This window comes from Neltuma alba, unplaced genomic scaffold (genome assembly GCF_004799145.2).
Source record: "Neltuma alba isolate B1F8T4 unplaced genomic scaffold, ASM479914v2 tig00012644_pilon, whole genome shotgun sequence".
Classification (NCBI taxonomy): Eukaryota; Viridiplantae; Streptophyta; class Magnoliopsida; order Fabales; family Fabaceae; genus Neltuma; species Neltuma alba.
Window position 1 is genome coordinate 4,552 of NW_021637080.1, and position 25,047 is coordinate 29,598.

General features: G+C 34.6%; 1 protein-coding gene across 6 annotated transcripts; it reads left to right on the forward strand.

Annotated features, from left to right (window-relative positions):
* The first annotated feature begins 20,071 nt into the window (after positions 1-20,071).
* LOC114729531 (uncharacterized) lies at positions 20,072-24,836 on the forward strand. Of its 6 annotated transcripts, XM_028916546.1 has the most exons (5): positions 20,137-20,495; positions 20,953-21,005; positions 21,107-22,158; positions 22,798-23,647; positions 24,418-24,836. In XM_028916546.1, exons 3-4 carry the CDS (start codon positions 21,190-21,192, stop codon positions 23,644-23,646), a joined length of 1,818 nt encoding a protein of 605 aa, XP_028772379.1. In that variant the 5' UTR covers positions 20,137-20,495; positions 20,953-21,005; positions 21,107-21,189; the 3' UTR covers position 23,647; positions 24,418-24,836. The 6 variants fall into 6 exon arrangements, with proteins under 6 accessions (XP_028772381.1, XP_028772380.1, XP_028772379.1 ...); XM_028916548.1 differs by lacking the exons at positions 20,137-20,495; positions 20,953-21,005 and adding an exon at positions 20,072-20,107; XM_028916547.1 differs by lacking the exons at positions 20,137-20,495; positions 20,953-21,005 and adding an exon at positions 20,075-20,116.
* Positions 24,837-25,047: the final 211 nt, after the last annotated feature.

The following is a 25,047-nucleotide window of genomic DNA, read 5'->3' on the forward strand; positions in this document are numbered from 1 at the left end:
GAGTATTTAAGGCACATGTGCAAAAATGGAAGTAGTGAAAAGAGAGAGAGGAGGACCTCAGATATGTCATATGACGATTTATCTTGGATGCATAATGCAATCCACATTTTCATTTTTGTTTCGTTTATTGAATATTTCATTCACTTTGGATAAGAATTGGCTGTCGTTCTGGATTGTGAGGTGAGGGCTCGTGCTTACTCCAGCGATGTAATTTCATGCGAAAAGGATAATGGAATTTGCTTTGCCCAGGAAAAAAAGGTTCGGTATTGTGTGCAGCAGGGCTTTTTATTTTGTAGAGCCATGTGCTGCCTTTCCTCCCCCCTGCCAACAGGGAAAGACCCCTCTTCACTGAAAACGTTGAATGCTCCTCGGTTCTTTTTTCTTCCCAGTAAAGATTGATCTAATTGGTAAGAAGTTTGTTCATAGTTTAAAGTTATAAGTTTAAATCCCTCTGTCAATGTAAGAGTCTCGTTGAAAGGCAATCTGCAAGTATTTTTGCAAGTGTTTTTTAGGTTTAAAGGCATGTCTTAGTAAACTCTTGAAATTTAACTAATCTAAATTTTTTCTACAAAAACTTTTGAGGAGTTCAAATCCGCACCCAAGTTTTCTGCAAAAGTAAAGAAAAACGAGAGGTCACTGAGCCAAGCTCAGATATCAGACAGAATATGATTAAGCAGTAACAGTCATCAGGGGATGAAATAATCGCCCCGCGCCAGCGACAGCAGCAAAACTGTGAGGCCACGTCGACGTATTAAGGTTGATCCAGTAAGGGTTGCCACCTGTATTAACCGACTACTCTTTTTTGTTTTTGGTGATTAATCGATTTCTACCAACTCAGCGGAATGGGTATTTTTTAAATTTAAAAGCCCGTCGTCAGTTTCTTCAGCAGGCCATAGTTATTTCAACTTCCATGCAGCAATTATATTTTTTTGGTTTCTTCATAAATAGATACTCCTATTTTGCATTCATATCAACTAAATGCGCGCAATGTATAAATACAACACAAAACCAGTGCAAGTTTTTAAGGCATTAATGGCATAGCTGAATAGTAATAATAATGAAGCTAAAGAAATTTCTATGCCATAATAAATAATGACTGGATTTGATCATATTGAACTCATGCATAGTCCTATAAAAACGAAGTTGCATGGTTGAACTTGTTGCATCATTTGAAGAAAACGAGAGACATGGGTCCATCTATGAAACCTCTAGTTTTGTGGCTAACCATAGTTGCTGCAATAATGTTTAAAGGTGGCGAGACAGGTCTTCTCCCTTCCAAAACAACTGTACAAATTGTCAATACCTTGGCTCACCATGAGGACGTGACTCTTCACTGCAAAGACAAGAACCACGATCTTGGAGAGCGAGTTCTGAAATTTAGAGAAATGTTTGAATTCTCTTTCAAGCCAAATCCATTCTTGAAGGTGACTCTGTATTTTTGTAGATTTTGGTGGCCAATATTATCAGAAGCTCATTACTTTGAAATATACGCACAAGAACGAGACGAGTGCAACGTGTGTAATTGGCACATAAATTATTATGGTTCTTGTTTATCTGGTGTTTGTTGCCCTTGGGGCTATAAATATGAACCACCATCATCACCAGATGCCCATGCTCCTCTTGCTCCTGCTGCTGCATCAAATGCCAGTATTACTCATCAATCTCATTCATAATTGCTGCTATCACATTGTAATCACTGATAAGCTTCGTTGTAGTGATGTGAAGATGATACATCTATATATATATATATATATATTTGAATCGTTTGACCCCGGTTCTGGATGCTATAAATGATAGTCTAATTACAAACATGTACTTACCATAATGAATATTAATGACATGAATGTGGTATGACATTAATTTGCAGTGCATGAAAAAGAACAACAATGCCTCTATCAATGGGGCGTGGCTTCTCTCCGCTGCTCTTTCGGTCCGTTGCCTATCCTTTGCCTGAGACGATGTCGTTTTGGCCTCTCCATAATGACGCCTCAGCATAATCCAATTCCATGTCAGCACCATCGTATTGATCCCAAAAGCAATGAGTGGGCAACAGGAGCAAAGCGTCTGCCATTTTTCTCAGCAACCCCAACGCTCAAGGCACTGCTTCTTCATCCATTAAGAATATACTTTGCTCCTCCGCCATTTTCTGTGTCACCGATATATATGCACTTGCATGATTATTGAACATTAAACGGGGGAGAGAGATAAAATAACAAGTTTACCTTTTCGTTTCTACCCATAGACAACGAGGCAACGTACTGAGGACACTGAGTGTCCAACTCTCTTTTGTAACCTTAATTTTCTTTGTCGATTCACACTTGAAAGCACCAAAGGTTGAAGCTTCATGGATTGTGGCAGTGGCAATGGAGGTCATTCTGTGGTTTTGTCCGACAAGGAGGTGTTGTTGGCTGCGAGTCACCTGAAGAAACGCAGGGAAGGAAGAGGAAGACGTTTTGGGAGGGCGGTCAGTGAAGAGAGCGAGCAGGGTTCATGGAATCGGAGAGCGGCAAATTGAGGCTGGAAAATGTACAGATGACGACCAAAACAGCTGTGGCGGTGGCGGAGGAGCAAAGTGTTTTCTTAATGGATGACAAAGGAGCGCCTGGTCAGCTGGAGTCCGATGGTGCTGACATGGAATTGGATTATGCTGAGGCGTCTTTATGGAATGTGCAGAGGCGAAAACGATGTCGTCTTAGACAAAGGACGGACAACGCAGAGTAGCCGCGCCCTAATGAATGTACATATACGTTTGACTAGTACTTTTGTACATTTTTATTTTTTATAAAATAAGTGATTAATTCATTTATTTAATAAATTTCAGTTATATATAATTTATTTAATTTTTATCATAAGATACTTTTAACCTTCTCATCAAAATTTAAAAAATTTATTAAGTTACAAACTTTATCTGAAAATTGAATAATTTTCAAATTTGCCAATACTTAGGTATAAAATTTTCACACACACATATATATTTGTATTTTTTCAGTTCTGATTTTATTTCGAATTTATCGTTACTTTAAGATTTTATTGGATATTTAATTAATGATAAAAAATAATAAAAAATGATGGCTGGCAGAATCCCAGTACTCATTTAAAAATAACATTTTAATATAACAAACACCGTTACATTATTCTAATTTAAATTATTTTATAACTTTCCTTATTTGTGTGCATAATCTTAATTGCATATCTAACATTAATACTGATAAGTTAAAGACTTTCCATTCTGGTGGCCAAAAAAAAAAATAATAAACACCACCCTTCCCCTGTATAATTACTTCCGAATTCCCACAATTGTGGCTAGGCATATTTTTTTAAATACAGTTACTCGTATAATACATAAAATTTACCTGGTGAGAAATAGAGATAACAGAAATCTAAAAGCATAAATAGATAGCAGATCCAATTAATCTGCACCAATTTTAATTTGAGGTCTGAAAGTAGTCAATGCAAAATCCAAAGCATTAATGGCAAATACAAATATATATTAATGCTAATAAATATAAAGTTTTCTTTTCATTAATGTGGTAATCATGATTACCGCCAAGTAATAAAAATATTAATAAGACCACCTCAAAATGTCATTAATTCAGTCAAAAAGTCACATATAAAAAGTGATCTGTGTGGTGAGAACTGATTGCATTATCACTTGAATAAAACAAAAGAAGACATCATGGCTCCATGTTTGAATCGTCTGTTTTTGCTCCTAACCATAGTTGCTGCGATGTGTAAAGGTGGGAAGTCAGGTTTTTTCCCTTCAAAAAACAACAGTACAGATCATCAATGGCTTGCCAAAGCATCAGGACTTGACGGTTCATTGCAAAGACAAGCATCATGATCTGGGAGAACACACTCTGAAATTCGGAGAAACCTATGAATTCAAATTCAAGCCACCTCCGATGATAAATGTAACTCTTTATTTCTGTAGTTTTTGGTGGCCATCAATCTCATACGCCCGTTACTTCGACATATACAAACAAGAGAGAGACCAGTGTAGTGTGTGTACTTGGAAGGTAGTTGAGTATGGCCCTTGCTTGTTTGGTGTTTGCTATCCCTGGAATCCTCCTCCTCAGCCACATCCAATGACACTTGCTTTTTCCAATGATGTTACATCAAATAATACCCACGTTGTTACGGGGTCTCATGCTTGATTATGAAAATCATATCCTTCGGGTAATAAACCTTTAGCCCGATTACCTGTGACGGATGATGAAGTTATGATCTATATGTGTCAACTTTATTTTAGTTTTAGTTCTGATTAAGTGCGTCAAAATTAATGTGATGTGATTTATGCATGTAAGTAATTATTGAAGGAAAAGAAAGTAAAATATGTCTCACCATTCGTTTGCTCTTTTGAAACGTAGTAATACGAGATTGAGACCTACGACCGATCTTGCACGCAGACACACTACCTCCGGTCCTTAATAAGTAAACTTTGTCCTTGTTTAGTACTCCTCCGGTCCTTAATATAAGACCTATTTAACTAATTTGATTAGATTAAGGAAGTTAGGTACGTTAGTTAATTATAAGAAAAATGACACATTTTCCTAAAATACCATAATCATCTTTCTTAATACCTCATCTCCCTCTTTATTTGATTATGGTTGATGGAGTATCCATAGGGGTAATTTAGAGAAAATTGATAAATATGAGAAATGGGTCTTATATTTAGGACCAAAACTAACTCAAGAATTGGGTCCTATATTAAGGACCGGAGGAGTATCTAAACAAGGACAGATTTTAATCTCTTTTCTTAATTTATTCAAATTAGTTAACTAGTTTTTATATTAAAGACCGGAGGTGTTATTTTAGAAGAGATTGATGGCCCTTATAAATTATTTGATAGTTATTGATTAAGTTTTTTTTTTAATATCACTCACTAACTATGATAGAAAATGTTGTACAGATCTAAAATTTATTTCATTGTTTAACAAAGTTAATTGGTTGCTTAATCATTTCTTAATTTTGATGAAATGATTGAAAATGTTTGACAATAAAGGCGAGAGTGAGTATTTTCGATTTAATGTATTAATCAACAAATAGATACTACAAAATTTAGTGTTGGCGAGTCAGCGCCAGACCAGTAGAGCTGCAGAGAATTCAAATTTTATCTAACAATAAAAATTATTCAAGGAAAAATGACCAAAAAATAATTGTTAAAATTTGAAATGACAAAATCAGCATACGAATATATGAAATGACCAAATGGACATGAGATATCAATCTGGAATTTTAACAATTCAGTAGAAAGACTAAAATACCCCTGAACCTCTCTAAAGACATGAATAGATGGTAACTCTCAATACAAAAACAGTAATTCACATTACAAATATTGTCATTATCATTACCAGGATAGTGAAATTGGCTCCAGATATATATTACTTAGGTTTGAAAGAAACGAATCGTAAATAGCAATGGCGAAATGGTAACTCTCATTACGAAAGTTGTAATTCACATTACAAATATTGTCATTATCACTATCGGAATAGTAAAATTGGCTCTAAGTGCATGTTACTTGGGTTTAAAATAAACGAGTTGTAAATGGCAATAGCGAGATGGTAACTCTCATTAAAAAGATTATAATTCACATTATAAATGTTGTCATTATCATTACCAGGGTAGTGAAATTAGTTCCAAATACATGTTATTTGGGTTTGAAAGAAACGAATTGCAAATGACAATAGCGAGATGGTAACTCTCATTACGAAAATTGTAATTCACATCACAAATATTGTCATTATTATTACCGGAGTAGTGAAATTAGCTCCAAATACATGTCAGGGTATTTTAGTCTTTCTATCAAATTGTCAAAATTCTAGATTGATACCTCATGTCTATTTGGTCATTTCATATATTCGCATGCCTATTTTGTCATTTCACATTTTAACAGTCTTTTTTTTTTGTCATTGTTCTAAAATTCAAAGCATTAATTGCATGACGAACATTGATAGTAGTAGTAATTTTTTTGACCAGCATTATACTGCAGTAAGTTTCATATACTAAACGGAAAAAGGCAAACAGGATCTGACTTGGATGAAATCACGGATTGATATGAGAGGGGGGGATCGTGAGAACTTATTCCATCGTTTCTATAAAAATTAAAAAAAATTACTTCAAAATAAAATGCTGCTGCAACGCGGAAATGTGGCGAGGCCGAGTTGTTTCCTATACTTCCCGAAAAACGACAATGACGATCCAGCATCTGTTAATCGTAAACTGTAATTACAAATAACAACATATTTTTATAAAAATTTCTTATGTGAGATTTTTTCAATTTATTACTATTACTTTAAAATTTGAGTGAACGCGTCACTTATTTGCACCAATTTTGAGGGCTGAAAGTCAATGCAGGATCCAAAGCATTAATGGCAGATCCCAATATTAATAATACTGAAAACTTTCATTCATGCAAAATCATGATTACCACCAATATAATAAAATATTGATAAGACCACCTCAAAATTAACTGATTCACAGCCATGTATAAAAAGTAAAAAAATGGATCTGTGTGGTGAGAACTTATTATCGCATCGTCACTTGAAGAAAACAAAACAAGACATGGCTCTCTGTTTGAATCATCTGATTTTGCTCCTAGCCATAGTTGCTGCAATGTCCAAAGGTGGGAAGTCAGGTTTTTTTTTCCTTCAAAAACAACAGTGCAGATCATCAATACTTTGATCTGGGAGAACACACGCTGAGATTCGGAGAAACCTATGAATTCAACTTCAAGCCAAATCCTATAATGAATGTAACTCTATTTCTGTAGTTTTTGGTGGCATCCATTCCCACCTCGTTACTTTGATATATACAAACGAGAGAGAGACCAATGCAAAGTGTGTACTTGTAAGGTAACTGAGTATGGTCCTTGCTTGTTTGGTGTGTGCTATCCCTGGAATCCTCCTCAACCGCCACAGTCAATAGTCAACGCTCACTTCTTCTTTCCATGATGTCGCATCAGATTACTCATCACATATAATCTTACTGGATATTAATGATTTGTGACAGAACAGATGATGAAATTTATATCAACATGTGTCAACTTCGTCGAAATTAATGCGGCGCGAGGGGTATAAGCAAATTTAAAAAAAAAAAAAATTAAAGGAGTAAAACATGCTATATGTTTTACCATTCGCCAAGGTATTAAAAACCGGACCGGTTATTGAACCGGTCAATACAGTGGGTCAAGGGTTAGTGGGTCAGATCGGAGTTGAACCGGAGTCAAACCGGAATTAATTAAAAAATATAATATAAATAAAATCTATAAAAAATATTTATATTTAATTATAAAATATATTTTAATAAATATGATATTTATAATATCATATTAAAAAACATATACAAAGCATATATTATCATAAAAAATGGAAATTTCACGTTCCTTATCTTCTCTTTTTTTCCCAGACGTCCCTGCTTTTCTTTTTATCGTATACATTATTATATATAATCAATATAAAGTGTGTCAAACCTAAAAGAAGTCATATCCAAATTTTCAAAAATGAAAAGAAAGGACGAAGTGGTACTGTAAATCTAGAGTTATAGGCTGCTGTAAAATTAATGCTATTTTTTCTTGAGATTCTCAATGTTCTTCTTTTTTTCTTCCTTTAAGCACACTCTTCCAGGAAAAAAGAAGTCAGATCTTGAATCTCACTCCAGCACGCTCAAAAGTCGAATCTCGCCAAATGTTATGTACTTTTCTATCACCTTCACCTCTACCGGTTATTACCTCCGTCTTCTCCCTCAAATTCCTGCGATTGCAAACTCCTTCATCCTAGCCTCCCCCAGTCATTCTCACCCAGATATTGGCCCCAACAACTGACATTTCTCAGTTCCAGCACCGCTGTCATCGCTGACGACGCCTCTCACCTCTACCGGCTCTCTTAAACACCAGCTACACATACTTCATTTCTTGTTTCTTTCATCTGCTATATTTTTTTCTCTTCTTCTTCTCATTTCTTTTTTTTTTACCTGGAAACTTGCTTTATTGTCGGAGTCCTCGCATCTTTCTGGACATTTAAAAGTGACCCGGGTTACCCGTTCAACCCAACGGGTTATCCGGGTCACAACCGGTTCTTACCAGTTTAACCGGTTTCATACCGGTTCGGAACAGTGCTGGTTTAGATCATGAACCGGACCGGACAAGTGTCCGGTTCGCCGGTTTCCGGCCTAAACCGGCCGGTCCGGTCCGAGTTTTCATACCATGCCATTCGCTTGCTAGTAATCATTTTACTTGTTTTATTGAAATTATCTATTCGCAAAATACTTTTTTTTTTTTGGCAAGAAAAGTAATAAAAATACAGAATCATGAGACATTATTCTGATCTTGCACGTAGACATATTAGCTAAACAAGGACAAATCTAATCCCTTTTCAAACATATATTACGCAAACCCTTATTTTGAAAGATTGATAGTCTTTATTATTAGTCGGTATTAATTTCCAGTGTCGCCTTTATTTCGAGTTATTAACCACAAGAGAGAATGTGATACGAATTTAATTTTTTTTATTTAAATATGAGTGAAGTAAGAAAATTGTTTTCTCTGGCAAAAAAAAACTTATTTTATTTTTAAACAAAGTCGTAATGACTTAACAACTCATTCTTAATTATAGTGAGGTGATTTGAATTTAATCTATTAATTAACGCATACTCTTGTATACCACTCTACTCCTCAATATAAGTCATTTATAACATATAGCATATATATTGAAGAATAAATTAAACTAATGAGATTTTCCAATGTTATCCTTATGAAAGTTTTTTTTTTTTTAATTTCTTCCTCTGCACTTACAAACCATTATCATATCTCTCTCTCCATTTTCAATGAAAGTTAAATAAGGGTAAAATTAAAAAAAAATTAAATACACTACAAGTGACTTATATTTAGGACCAAACTTTTTCTCTACAGGTGAGTTACAATATAGACAAAGAGCTGTAGAGATTAGAGAATTCAATTTTTATCAAGCAAATTAAAGAATTCAAAGCATTAATTGCATATAAAGAATATTAATAGTAGTAATAATTGCTTCGTGTAAATGTGATTCATGAAATAACGGACAAACGCAAACAAAGTCTGACTTGGGTGATAGTCAAATAAGAGGGGGGTAAGATATACGGTATATGACTGCCAATTCTGGTGGCCTTCACTGGCTTCGCCTCAGCACTTCGACATATACCGAGAAGAACGAGACTATTGGTGCAAAGTCTGTGCTTGTGGCATTCATGATTCCTCCCCCTGCATTTCTGGTACTTCTATGTGCTATCCTTGGGGCTCTTGAATTGAAACTTCCTCTCTGCTATAAAATGTCTCGTTTCATCGTCATCTTAATTAACGGCATGATAAAACTTCAAACACATATATATTATTCCCTTATGTCTGAAATATCGGTGACTTTAGATCACCACAACAAACCTTTTTAAAAAAAAAACAGTTAAGTTAGTTTTTTTTAAATTTTTTTTACCCTTATTAAATGTGGTTTTGAAGGAGAGAAAAAAAAAAAGTAAAAAAAACATATTTAAATATCAATTATTGAGACAAAATTAACAAATAAACATTAATAGTAGTGACTTATATTACATAACAGAGAATTTTTTTAAAAGATAACTTATATATACTCGATTTGATCTTATTAGAGGGCACTTCTAACAACTTCATCAAAACGAAACAGAGATGCATGGTTAAATTATATTAACACCCCATTTAACGACTTTACGGTAAAAATCATACTCTATGTTATTTCCAGAAAATGTCTTGCAATACATACTATAGAGGATATTAATTAATTAACTAGACGATTTTTATTCTTGTCGCGGCGAGAAGACGAGAATGGGCGAGTCATGGTTGCTGCCTGCTGGCTTATCCTCGTATAGTCGTAGAGAATTCAATCTGTACGTAACAAATAGTAATAAAAGAATTCAAAGCATTAATTGCATATAAAGAATATTAATGGCAGTAATACTAGTAATGGCTCTGTATAAATGTGATCAAATGAAACAATATCTGACTCGGATATGATAATATAAGAAACGGGAGGATGGTCATATGAGCTATGAACCTGTTGCGATCCTTCATTACGGTAATGAAGCCGCTACTACTAGTTCTGCTGATTACTATAATGGCTGGCGGCGCAACGTTAAAACCTGGGAAGGCGAGTTTGTTAATTCCTCCGAAAACGACGGTGACAGTGAAGAATCTGCTAAGTGACGGACAGTATCTGTCATTTCATTGCAGATCGAAGGAGGACGATCTCGGAGAGCAAAAGATCAAGCATGGAGAAACGTGGGGGTTCAGCTTCAGGCCAAGAGCTGTGTTCTACACAACGCTGTATCACTGCCAGTTCTGGTGGCCATCGGTTTCTTCGCCCCAACACTTCGACATATACAGAGAAGAACGAGACCTGTGGTGCAAGGTCTGTAACTGGGGCATTTATGATTCGGGTCCTTGCATTTCTGATGGCACTCCTCTTTGCTGTGCTTGGGGTTCTTGATGCTTCCTCCACTAATATATATGAGTATCAAAATGTTAATTAACAACCTGATAAAACATGCTTCTTCCGATGTTATATGTAAGTTATAAATAATTGAATTACATAAAATGAGAAATTTGATACAATTAGTCAAAACAATAAATATGTAAAATATATACATATTTTTTAATTGTACCGCCATTTCCAAAAAAAGAGTAGATGAGAGATGATAAGCGAAAATTTATTAAGAAGAAATAATAAATGATGTATATTTAGTGGGAGTAAAAATAAAATAACTAGTTTAAAATTTTAGACAAAAAAATTTATTTATTATATTTAAGAACATCATTAGTAGAAAATTGTAACCTTTGCCTTTATATATAAAACCTGTCAATATATAAGCGTGTATATATATTTGTGTGTGTGCGCGCGCGCGTGCGCATGCAGTGTGTACGTGCGCAACCATTGAAAAGACGATTTTCATTTGTGTCACGCTCACGCTGCAGGGATGAGAGCCGGCGAGTCAATGTCAATAATTCCGCATTTAATTGGCGACTGTGCGAATTACTCCTCCTCCGATCCTAATTATAAGACCCAATTGACTTATTTGAGGAGATTAAGGAAGTAAGTTAAGTTGGTTATTTATAATAAATAAGTATTGTCATTCCTAAAATATCCTTACTAATTAAGTATATTAGCTAAAACTATCATTATTAGAAGGATTATCTTGGAAAAAAATGCATAAATATAAGAGACAAAATGGATTGGGTCTTATAATTAGGACCAAATAAAAAATCAAATTGGGTCTTATAATAAGGACCGGAAGAGTATGAGCTGAAGCCAACCTTGGCGTTGAGTTTTCAGTGTTGCGGAGGGCCGAGCATTTGGGTTTTTTAGTTTTTTTTTGGTCAACTAGGCTTCTTTTTAATTAAATTAAATACTTATGTGACCCTATTTATAAATCTCTTCTAATATTTTCATATAAATTTAAAAATATTTTAAATTTTATTAATTTTTATTTAAAATTTAATAATTTTTTAATTTTATTCATATTTAGTATACATTATACTCCATTAGAACAGAATCAACACAACATAAATTATACATTCACATGAAAATTTTCTTTCTTTACCTTATAAATAGAATAAAAAAATTGCTTCTCTCTCTAGTAATTAGTACTGAGATAATATAACAACAGTAAAAATGATTGTTAATTAATTAATCCTTTCTATGTCACATAATCTTATACTCTTTTTGTGTTATTTGTAAGGTAGAGACAAAGTATTTTATCATATTTATAAATCATATCATTAAATTTTTTAATTTTTTAAGTAAATATTTAATTTTATCTTTTATTTATTATTGTGCAAACCTTGTGCACTTGGAATAAAATGCATATTAAATAAAGATAAAATTAAAAATTATATTAAATTTAAAATTTTTCTTAATCTCAATAAATATATTAAAAGTGACTTAGAATCAAAACAAATATGATCAGATGCATAATTTATTGTGATGTGGCGTTCTATTTTCTCCCAAATATGCGGTATTTGGTACTGCCTAGGCAACATGCATGCACTTACGTTAGGTCTTGAATGTAAGGATTAAGGAACATTCTCTAGTAAATACTGTGTCAAATTCTTAATATAAAAATTATCTAGGAATTAAATTTAATCTTAAATATAAAATTCTAATCGATTTTGTTTTTAAAATTTATAATTTTTTAAAAAATATCTATTAAGCAACAATTTGAATACGTATTTCTAAATACCAGAGGTAGTACTACTTCTTCTCTTAAATATAAAATCTAATATTGCACAGAATTAGATTTTATATTTAAGGCTAGGACAATAGTGTGGTAGTTTTAAATTTAGATGAAGCATTTTTCATTTTTTGGGCCAACTGTGGCAGGTCGTTTTCTGCGGTCCCCTGGAAAACGACGGTGATAATCCAGAATCTCGAGGAATCAAATTATTTATATCTGCGTATAAAAAAATATTTATATGTATGTACGCAAATGTGTGCTTATATATTCAAAATAATTGTCTTTTTTTGAGTATGATTTTGTTTCGAATATTTTTTTATTTTCAAATTTTAGTGAAACATTCATTATTCGTAAAAAAATTACTAAAGAATAACGACAGCTGGCACTGAGCAGAATCCAAGATCCAAATACTCATCTAGAAATAACTTTTTGATGCGAAAAAAAAAAATATCACATACCACATATATTTTAATTTAAGCTATTTAATATCTTTCCTCATTTGTGTGCACTGTGCACAATCTTAATTGCATATCCCATTACTTAGGGCCTGTTTGGGTATCCCCAAACCGTGGTTTCAGAAGCACTTTTCCGCAAAACGAGATAATCTCCTCCACATATTTACTTCGTAATCCGTAAAAGCACTTCTGAAACCATGGTTTGGATTCTATCCAAACACACCCTTAACTGCATATCTAAACATTAATAACAATAAAGCCTTTCCCTCGCCAGATGTCATGTGGCTATAACTAGGCTTATGTTTTGGACATACGATTAATATATTTTATATTCTTTTTTATTTTGCCGAAACCCTCGTTTTATCATATTCATCTTTTAAATTTATTGCACACATATTGAAAAATATAATAAATACTTAAAAATATGACATATTTTACCGAAGTTGCCACTCATACTTTACTAAGGGTGAAATGAAAAGGCGCTATTAAATATTCCTCGGGAACTTTAAAAAGAGAAGTAATGCTCCATGAAAGAAAAAAAAAATTTAATGTCAAAATACAAATATACTAGAATCGACGGAGTAAATTAAAGAGAAATAAAGAGGATTGGCATCTAAATTAATAAAAGTGTAAATAATTATATCCAATTAGTTTCTAACAATGATCAGGAGGGTTGAGAGTCAATGAAAACTTTAAGGCATTAATGGCATATCCAAATATTAAAACTAATAGATATAAAGATTTATTTTAATGAATGTAATAATCATTCTTACCATTTAAAAATATGATTACATTGGACCATATCAAAATCAACTCATAATTCATCATATAAAAAGGAAGGGCTATGTGGTGAGAATTTATTGCATCACTCGAAAAAGATATGGCTCCATCATTGAAGCTTGTACTTCTGTTGATCGCCATGGTTGCTGCAATGTCCAGAGGCGGGAAGTCAGGTCTTCTTCCTCCAAAAACAACAGTGCAGATCGTCAATACCTTACCAAACCATCAGGACCTAACGCTTCACTGCAAAGACAAGAATCATGACCTGGGAGAACACACTCTCAAATTCAGAGAAACCTATGAATTCAAACTGAAGCCAAATCCCCTAATAAACGTGACTCTTTATTTCTGCAGCTTTTGGTGGCCATCGATCGGACCTGCTCGTTACTTTGACATATACAAACAAGACAGAGACAAATGTAAATTGTGTATTTGGACCGTCGTTGATTATGGTCCTTGCACTTCTGATGGCATTTGTTATCCCTGGAATCCCTCTCAACCACATTCAACAACACTCCCTTCTTCCCATGATGTTACATCAAACAACAATACCCATATTATTACTTAATGTAATAAAATTTATATATTATGACAGGTCACTGGATTGATATCTCTGTGTGTAACCTAAAGTATTTTTGAGTTACTTTGGATTTTAGAACTTTTTTTTTTCCAGGTTATAAGTGTTGAGGTTAAAATTCTCCCAATAAGTATGTTTTTTTTTTTAATTTAAACTCGTGTGCATTACTCACCAACTATTAGAGGTGGTAATACGGGCCCAAAGCAGTGCGGGCTAAAGTAGCCTGCACCTTGGCGGACTGGCATTTTGCCAACTCAAACTCGCCAGCCCGCCTCAATATTCTTTTTTTTAAATAAAAACTATTATTATTAATATAGATTGAACTTAATTTGAAATGTTAAAATTAGGCTTTGAATCTTGAATTTGAGTAGTGAGTTATAATAAAATAAAGTGAAGATTAATTTATAATTTAAGAAGATATTTTTAAAAACTAATATATTTTTTATAAATAATTAATTTAACTAATTTTCTTATTCAAAGTAATTTAGTTTTCTTATCCAAATTAATTAAGTAGATATTTTATGTATAAATGTATAAGTATCACATGTTTATTTAATTTTATAAAGGCTTTTATAGTGACGCAACAAATAAATGAAAAATAAAAGATAGACAATGATCTTCGTATAACTACACACAGAATTACAAATATATAAAGTGTTTAATTACTTATGCAATGATATGAAACAAGCAATATTTAATTGTTCATGTGGAATTTGAGAGTCAAAATATTTTAACTATATTAGAAATTATATGGAAAAGAAAAGCAGGCCAGCCCACCAACCCGTGAGCTCAAAACGATGTAGGCTGGCATATTGCCAACCCGAACCTGTCTTTTTTGACGGGCTAGGCCCCCATATTACTAGCTCTACCAGGTATCTTCATTCCAATAAATTTTACCTTTCATTTATCCATTAACGAAGCAACTCATTTCAAATTTTCTATGCGTGTTGTGTGGGTATGCTATTTCTTCGGTCTTTAATATATGACCCAATTGTTGAGTTGGTTTTGGTCCTAAATATAAGACCTATTTCTCATATTTATCAATTTTTTCTAAATTACCCTTATAGATACTCTCTAAATCATGATTAAGTAGAAGAGATAGAAGGGGTACTAAGAAAGATGATTATGGTGTTTTAGGAAAAACGTGTCACATTTCTTATAATTAATTAACTTACCTAATTACTTTAATCTAACCAAATTAGTTAAACAGGTCTTATATTAAGGACTGGAGGAGTATTATATTTAAACTTCAACCGTGACGCCTTCATTTTTACCGTTGGAGATTTTTTTTTTTTTAGATGCCGGGGTTATTAATTTTCATTTGTTATAGAGGTGAATACGAAATTCAATACGTTGCACTTCAAGTCCGAGCCATCGAATTTGCCTACATTTTTACCGTGACACCTCACACCTTCATTTTTACCGTTGAAGTTGATTTTTATTTGGATTAACATAATTTTGTGTGTTTTAAGTCTGTTCTTATTTTAATTTTGATTTCTCAAGTTTTTTTCACTTAAAATATTGGTATCTATAATTCAATAAAAATTTGAACTATTTTGCTTTTTGAATGATGAAAATCTATAATTTAAAACTCAAAGAATCAAGACTAAGACGAAAACTAATCAAAAATTATGTTAACTTCTTTTATTTTAAATGCTGGGCTTATTAATTTTCCTTTTCTTTTTAAAAGTGAATACGAAATTCAATATATCGTGTTCCAATTTGAAATTGGGAAAATTTCACTGAAGGACCGCTGAAGGCAATTAATTTCCAATAGCCCCCAAAACAATCTGACAAGCCACTGCAGGACCATGGGGGTGAATTGATATTAATTTCAAAACTAAAAAGACAATGTTGCCCCTCAAACTATTACTCTGAAATTTGAAGTCTTCTCTCTCTCTCTCTCAACTCCCGATATCTGAAGCCCCTCTCGCTCACTCTCTAAAAATTCCAGTTCATGCAGTGAAGGAGATCGTTCACCTCACTGTCGCTACTGTTGTGCTGAGGAAAGATTTTGCCATCGTCATTGCTCTGCTGCGGAGAGCCTTCGTTGTCGCCCTTGCTCTAGCAACGAGAGCCTCCATCACCGCTCCTGCAAGTGTTGGACGAGAGCCTTTTGTGTAGATATGAAGCTGGTTAAACTAGAAAAGCTTGCAGGAACGCGAACTCTACATGAATTTATTGCTGAATACAGTTTGTTTTTATTTTAATAAACAGCTATTTTTGTGTACATATGAACCTCAATATGTATTTTTGGAATGGTTCACGAAGTGGCTATGACAATCCGTGAGTTGAAATCTATTTTGTATGGCTATGAATAGATGGAGAATTTCATGATGGTACTTAGAGGTAAACTGCCCTAAGTACTGAACTGAAACTAGCTAGCAATTATATAAATGTGTGAACAAATTAATTGACTTGCAAATGGACGTATTTTTATTGTTAATGCGTGTATTCTTATTGCAAAGTTCCTAATTCCACTTGTAAACAGTCACTTCCAGATTTGTGAATCGACGTGTTCAACTTTTTAAATGAAATAAATCTACTTGCAAAAGGACGTATTTCTATTGTTAACGAGTGTATCCGTGTTGCAAATTTCCTAATTTCACTTGTGAACCCTCACTCCTAGGCTTGTGATAAACTTTTTCAATTGAACCAGCTCACTTGCAAATGGATGTGTTATTCTTATTAATATACACATCCTATTTGTAAATTTTCTAATATCAGTTACAAATGATCCCTCCCAGACTTGTGAATAATCATGTTCAACTTCTTAAATTCAACTAGCTCACTTCTAAATAGACAAATTCTTATTGTTAATATACTTATCCTTCTTGCAAATTGTTTGACTCTAGTTGCAAATAGTCCCTCCCAAACATGAATTATCATGTCCAACTTCTAGAATTCAACTAGATCACTTGCAAATAGACGGGTTATTGTTGTTAATATGCATATTCATATTGCAAATTACCTAATTCCACTTGTGATTAGTGCTCCTCAGACTTGTGAATAATCATGTATGACTTTTTTAGTTATATTAGTTCATTTGTAAATGGACAAGTTTCTCTTGTGAATCAATGTATCTTTATTGCAAATTTCCTAATTCTAATTGCCAATATGACAACCAAATACCTATGACATCAAAGTGTTAATCAACATATTCTTATTGTAAATTTTCTAATTCGAGTTGTCAATAGTACATCACATACTTGTAAGCTAGCGGGGAAAGACAACAAATTGTAATTAATTGACATGTAACCTACTCATAGTATATTCCCTAAAACAAAAATCGTGCAAATTCTCCATACACAAATTTTAACACATTACGTCATTGTTTTGTTTTTTATTGTCTTTATCCATTGAAGTAGTTTGCAATAGCAACTGATTGTGTATTTCTTTTGGAGTAATGAGTCACCACAACTCAGACTTTAGTGAAGTGTATTATTCTTGTGACACAACAATAAGTACTGTCAATAGATTAACACAAGCGCATCAATGCAAACTCAAAATAATGAATGAACTCATGAGTAATAGAAAATGACTATCACACAAAGGATATTGTGACTAGTGCTTCCTAGGCAATTTGCAAGAAGGATAAGTATATTAACAGCAAGAATTTGTCCGTTTACAAGTGAGCTAGTTGAATTCAATAAGTTGAACATAATTATTCACAAGACTGGGAGGGATCATTTACAACTGAAATTAGAAAATTTGCAAATAGGATTTGTATATTAATAAGAATAACACATCCATTTACAAATAAGCTAGTTCAATTGAAAAAGTTTATCACAAGCCTAGGAGTGAGGGTTCACAAGTGAAATTAGGAAATTTGCAACACGGATACACTCGTTAACAATAGAAATACGTCCTTTTGCAAGTAGATTTATTTCATTTAAAAAGTTGAACACGTCGATTCACAAATCTGGAAGTGACTGTTTACAAGTGGAATTAGGAACTTTGCAATAAGAATACACGCATTAACAATAAAAATACGTCCATTTGCAAGTCATTAATTTGTTCACACATTTATATAATTGCTAGCTAGTTTCAGTTCAGTACTTAGGGCAGTTTACCTCTAAGTACCATCATGAAATTCTCCATCTATTCATAGCCATACAAAATAGATTTCAACTCACGGATTGTCATAGCCACTTCATGAACCATTCCAAAAATACATATTGAGGTTCATATGTACACAAAAATAGCTGTTTATTAAAATAAAAACAAACTGTATTCAGCAATAAATTCATGTAGAGTTCGCGTTCCTGCAAGCTTTTCTAGTTTAACCAGCTTCATATCTACACAAAAGGCTCTCGTCCAACACTTGCAGGAGCGGTGATGGAGGCTCTCGTTGCTAGAGCAAGGGCGACAACGAAGGCTCTCCGCAGCAGAGCAATGACGATGGCAAAATCTTTCCTCAGCACAACAGTAGCGACAGTGAGGTGAACGATCTCCTTCACTGCATGAACTGGAATTTTTAGAGAGTGAGCGAGAGGGGCTTCAGATATCGGGAGTTGAGAGAGAGAGAGAGAAGACTTCAAATTTCAGAGTAATAGTTTGAGGGGCAACATTGTCTTTTTAGTTTTGAAATTAATATCAATTCACCCCCATGGTCCTGCAGTGACTTGTCAGATTGTTTTGGGGGCTATTGGAAATTAATTGCCTTCAGCGGTCCTTCAGTGAAATTTTCCCTTTGAAATTTGCCCACACACGACAAGCATATGTGGACAAAGTGTGCGCATGGTGGATAATTCAATTATTACATTCATTGATCCTGAATTTCTGGTATTGCTTTTTCGCCTTTTGTCCTCTTTCATCATCCTTCTTTTCTGGCCGGTGGGCCCAGTCGGTGAAATGAAACTGATAAAACTGTAAGAAAACGTTGCGTCGGAGGGAATGGAGCTGAGTTGGACCTGTCGTGCTTGGGTCCCACACCTTTAGTTTATTCCTCATTGGTCTCATCTCATCAATTCATCCCCCGGCATGAAAACGAAGGCATTCTTCAGTCTTCATAACGGACTGTCAAATATCAATGTCCATGTATACATCCACATATACTCCTCCGATCCTAATTATAAAACTCAATTGACTTATTTGATGAGATTAAGAAAGTAAGTTAAGCTGGTTATTTATAATAAATAAGTGTTGTCATTCCTAAAACATCCTTGCTAATTAAGTATATTGGCTAAAACTATCATTATTAGAAGGATTATCTTGGAAAAAAATGCATAAATATAAGAGACAAAATGGATTGGGTCTTATAATTAGGACCAAATAAAAAATCAAATTGGATCTTATAATAAGGATCGGAGGAGTACATACTTATGTACACACACACAAACACACAAATATAATTTAAATTTGCAGGTATGGTGTAATTTATTCGGATTAAAAAAACTAACTAATGAGAAGCAATGGTCTGAACCCCAATCCCTTCCGATCGAAGATAAGCAATTACTATGTCAAAACACGAATCACGTTCATCATTTATTGGAAAGCATTGTTAATTATATGGCTCTTTTTTTTTTTGACATCAATAATGGCTCTTATTCTCTAGCAAAAAAAATTGTTTTCCGTCCTTTACCCTACCGTTCTTTTTTTTTTTTGGGACTGAATTTTACGCTGCCAATCTGCCATGACGTAAAATGGCAATCGTACGGAACGATGATTGGCCTAGTTTCAGAGACAACATAACCCCTACAATTCGCTAGTATTTACTATTTATGCCATCACAGCTCTTTCAAAAAGACAATAATGCTGGTGGCAACAAAAAGGGACAATAATAGTTTTTATGGCATAAATTAATAAAGTGAATGTTATTATTCTTTTTTTTGTCCGAAAAAATGAATGTTATTATTCGAAGTAATTAAGTTTATTCTTTGAGTAATTAACTTTCTGTTAATGCCAAATTTTCTCCCCAAAATAAATTAAAAACCGACAAAACACATAAGCATCATGAGCAACGGATCCATTTTGCTTCGTCGACAAACGAGCATTCCACACTCCATCGGACGCTGTCCACCGTTATCAGCCCTGCGCGGTTGTTCTAGGGCTGGTAGTGAAGAAGGTTCGAAACGTAGGGCTTTTTCTACTCCCAAAATCCGGTGACATTGATTCCGGCTTTTGAATCTAGATTTGAGTCGTCTTTCCTGCGTGCTTGTTCTTGCTTTGTTTTAAATTTTTCGAATATTTACAGATTGAGATTTTTGTTTTAAACTAGTTTTTGCTTGAATGGTGTGTGATTGGCTATTATACTTCTTCCCTCTTCTTTCTCATTGCTAGCGACTTGTGTGCCTTGGATTGTGCTGTTTTGCAAGGTGGGATTTATTGTGCACTGGCACACTATTTATTAATCTTATCGTCAATTTAGAAAATTATCAAGGTATCTGTGATGCACGATCTTGTAAATGACTGAGCTCGAGCTGTGTCAAAGCATCTGGAACAAGAACTAAAGGGTATTATATCAACTATGCATATTTCAAAGATTCCATTGTGTGTAATAGTGGTCCGCCTATGGCCCCAGCAGCTCCTATTTTTTAACCTATACTCTTTTGAACTGAAAACAAGTGTGTTATACAAAAGAGGCATGTAGAAAGATGATGTTGTGGTCGCTACATTTAGTTTAGGTGAGCCTTTGTCTCGATATCATTAAAATTGGATGAGTTTTTATTTGTTGGGTAAAGATTTTTGACTTTACAACGATAAAAACATCTTATTATGTACTTTATGAGTTATCTGGTTCAAAACAAATTGTTGTGTCGACTGGGACATGATCCTTTGTGTGCCACGATTTCCAATTTTTTGAACTCATTTTGAAGTCGTCTAGTTAACTGTTTTTTTTTTCCCGTATGGAATGAATTCAGTAGAAAAGCTTGTAAGCTGAATATCTTGTGGTTTCTTCATGATATTTAGGGAATTGCAGACAAGTCATTGGCAATTCTTATTCTTGAGTAATTTTATGACATGTATGATGGAGCGTAGCATCGTGCAGATTTTGTATCTATTTTGTATCTTTCCTTTTCTGATTTACTGGGGAATACTGATCATATATGTAACTTTTTTTCAGTTCTGAAACAGTGTCTTTTCTTCAGCCACCTGATGAAGAATTGACTTCTTGATTCATAAGATTATTGCTATTATTCACTGAACATGGAGAAGGTATCATCTGACTGTCCGTACCCAGGATGCTTTTTTTGTGTCATGAAGGAAGGTAATCCCAGCAAGCGGAGGGCAGGTATACTAAAATTCTTTAGAGAACTTCCCTCACAAGATGATGATGGTCAGGTTCTTCCCATCAGTGGTCTCTGGAACACAGCAATGGCACATCCAAATGATCCTGAATTCATAGAGTTGGGAATATTTGAATGCATGGCAGCTTTGATATGGAAAGGACTGAAGAACCGGCGCTGGCTGTCTCATGACCAGAATATATACATTCCTTATTATGCGGCTCACATTATTGGTTCCTACACAATGAGTATGGAAGAATTTGCAGAAAGTGCTGTACATGCTGGGGTAATTCCTCCTTTAGTTGAACTTTTAAGAGGTAGATTAACTTGGGTTGAGCAGAGGGTAGCTGTTCGAGCTCTAGGGCACTTAGCTACATATGCTACCACTTTTCCTGCCGTATCAAGTCATGGTGAAATTCTTGAGCTCTCCATCCAATTAGCAATGAGTTCTCTTGAAATAGTGTATTCACATTTCTACCAATTTGTTGATAGAAGGCTAAGTTACCACTGTGATTTGCTCACCCGTGGCATGGGTGGTGTTGAAATGGAATCTAGGAAGGCTGAGGAATGGGCAAGTCAGTTGCAATGTTGGTCTCTTCAGCTTATTAATTGCTTTGCTTTTAAACCTGAATTTCTTCCCACCATATGTAAACCTGAATTTCTCATAAAACTACCTGGCATGTGGGGCGGACTTGTTAATGAAAATTCACCAGCTGGTATCGGTTTATTAAGAACAATTTGTCATCACAAGCTTGGCAGGGGACCTGTTGCCAACTGCCCAGGGATCATTGAAGCATTGTGTAATATTGCTCGGTCATCAGATGATTGGCAGTATATGGGTATTGATTGTCTTCTATGGCTGCTTCAAGATCCCACTACATGCCACAAGGTAAAAGCCTTCACATTTTTGCATAACCGCTTGGTTCTTATTGTCTTCTATGGCTGCTTCATGATGTTGAAACACAATACTAATTATTTTGAAAAGAATGCCTGACTAGCTAATGAATCAATTTTGACTCTTATTTCTGGGGCATTTTAGTTTAGAAGAGAAACAAATAGAAAGGGTCAAGATGAGGACTCTGAGATTTTTCACTCTGCTTGTATTCTTATAGCTGTTTGCCAGTTTGCCTAGTAATTTCAACCTTAAATGTTGAAATGAAGCACTGGGAAGCGGGAAAATAATGAATGATCTTGCTTAATATTATATTACATATAAGTGTCATGAACGTCTAATGGTATTGCTCGAAGGCGTCAGTCTGTCAAGCCTGGGGTTGAGTGTCTCGCAATAGGAAGGCTCATGGTCTTTGTTACGCCACCAATGAATTTTCCAAACTAGAAGTAACAAGATAATAAATTATCTTATCTTCAAAGGATCATTCAGTTCTATAATTTCTCTTTAATTGCCTTGTGCTCGTATTCTTCACAATATGACCACCCGCTCCTGAGGATCTAGGTTTCTATGTATAATTTGGTTATTGCCAATGCACCAGCCTGAAGCACTTAAGGCTTTGGTATGTGTTACATGCAGGTAATTGATAAAGTTGTACCTGTATTGGCAGACCTTGCAGAAATGACAACTCTGGGTGATCACAAGAAGCTTGGTGACTCCATTGTTAATGTTCTTCAGGATTGCTTGGAATCACAAGGGTCAGGAAGAAGCTCAGTTACTGGCCACACTAAAGAGCAAATTGAGGAACTACTAAATTCAAAACAGAGATTAAAATGGGAAAAAAGTATGCCCAAGGAAGATCTACATATTAAGCAGGCCGCAGCACTAGTGGTCAAGCTTGAAGGGAATTCTTTATTCTCATCAGGAAACATATCTGGAGCGGCATCGAAATACTCAGAAGCATTGTCATTGTGTCCAATGAGATCCAAAAAGGAGAGAGTTGTTTTATACAGTAATCGAGCTCAGTGTCATCTTTTGCTTCAGCAACCCTTGTCTGCCATAAGTGATGCTACCCGTGCACTTTGTCTCCATAATCCTGTCAATCGTCATGCCAAAAGCCTATGGAGGCGAGCACAGGCTTATGACATGCTTGGATTATCAAAGGAGAGTTTGTTAGACGCCATTCTATTCATAAATGAATGTTCACAGTCAAATGATCCTGATCTCTCACTGAGGCAAAATAAAGTTCCTGATTATGCAGAACGCTTGGTTAAGAAGCAGATGCGTGCTGCTTGGTTATTTAGAGAGGCAGCTGTCAAACATGGAGGTGTTCATAGTCAGGGTGATGGTGGTGACCTCTATGGCCCAGAGACTGATGATTCTGAATGGGAGACAGCAAGTGAAAGTGATACGGAGGATGATAGAAGGGATGATGATATTGGTGATGATGATGAGAGGAGGGATAAATATGATAAACCGTCACTATGAGGTACCTCAGCTAAGATAGTTTCCTGTTAATATTTTATCGCTGCCTTGCTTTTTTAGATTATGCGTCTTTGAGGGGGTATGCTATTGTCTAATATACAAAAAAGTTGCGGATCTCTAAAACAGAAAACAACGAAAACCTGAGATAATTTGAAGAGTTACCATGTAAAATGTCACCGTCCGAGGTTCACCTGTGAAACTGTTGATCAACATGAATCTAATTGAATTTTTTGTGATAAGCCAATATGTATCCTTCTCCTTTATTTAGGTAATGAGTTTTCTTGTGGGAAATTTGGAATAGGATATTTGGCTTCATCTTATGAAAAAGATTTCTCTAAATTCTATGCGTAAGTCATCCCCGCTTAAAGAAGCATCGACTTTACTAGGTTAGACAGCAACATTGAACAATTCATATCGTTTGAGGTTGTTGAGGAATATAAACGCAAGGGACTATATATGCCAAGCCAATGTAGATTACAGTAACATCGTCTGGCCACCTTGTCTATGTTGTTCTTGCTTTTGCTGCAAGTTCAATAGAAACTTTGATCAGCTCATGATGTATCTTTTTCCTTTATTTTAGGTAATGAGGTTAATCATTGTTGTCTGAAAGTGCAAGTCTAATCTGCAGCAGATATCATGCATTTTATTGGGCGATGGCCTTTTTTCTTTCATATCTGCTCCTATATTTTCATGAAGGCTTCTGTCCATTGTTTTAAACATTTGTTTCCTTGGTTTAGTTGTAATGCCATTGTCTTGAAATTTGGTTTGCTCCAGATACAAAGCATGTATACGCTGTGCAACTTGCAGAAGAGAAATTATGTCCATAGCCGCCTTTTCTTGCCCAGTGTGATAGTTCCACTAGAACGGATTAAGCAGAGTTGGCTCGTGTGATTTGTTTTAACTTCGCTTGCTTTGTGGGCTTTAAATCGCAATTGAATGTTAGCCCACTCTCCCGAGTAGCGGGTTGGAAATGATGAAAGAGTTTTTGGTCTATTCCATGTTTCTTCTTCCCATTTTTTTAAGTGTAAAGATTGAAAATCTCAACTCTCAAGTTTGGAGAACTGCATACCATTCTGGTGCAGTGAAAGCTTTAGGTTTATTGAGGGATTTGTATATATAAACTTCTTGTGCTTAAATTTTGCCGAGTGATATTTTTACACCTTTATTCTAAAGGCAGTTCTTCTTATTGGCGATGAGATGAACTTTACCATCTTCTCATCATCTGCATTTAGGATTCATTTGTGCTGCAAATGACTATAGTATTTCGTGGATATTACATATATCGTAATGTCTGGTGTGCACAAGTGTTTTTTTGAAAAAGAAATGAGAAATGCATCTATCCCATTTTCTTTTCAGGAGACACTTTTTCACCATCAAATATATTGTTTAGCTTTTTCAGAAACA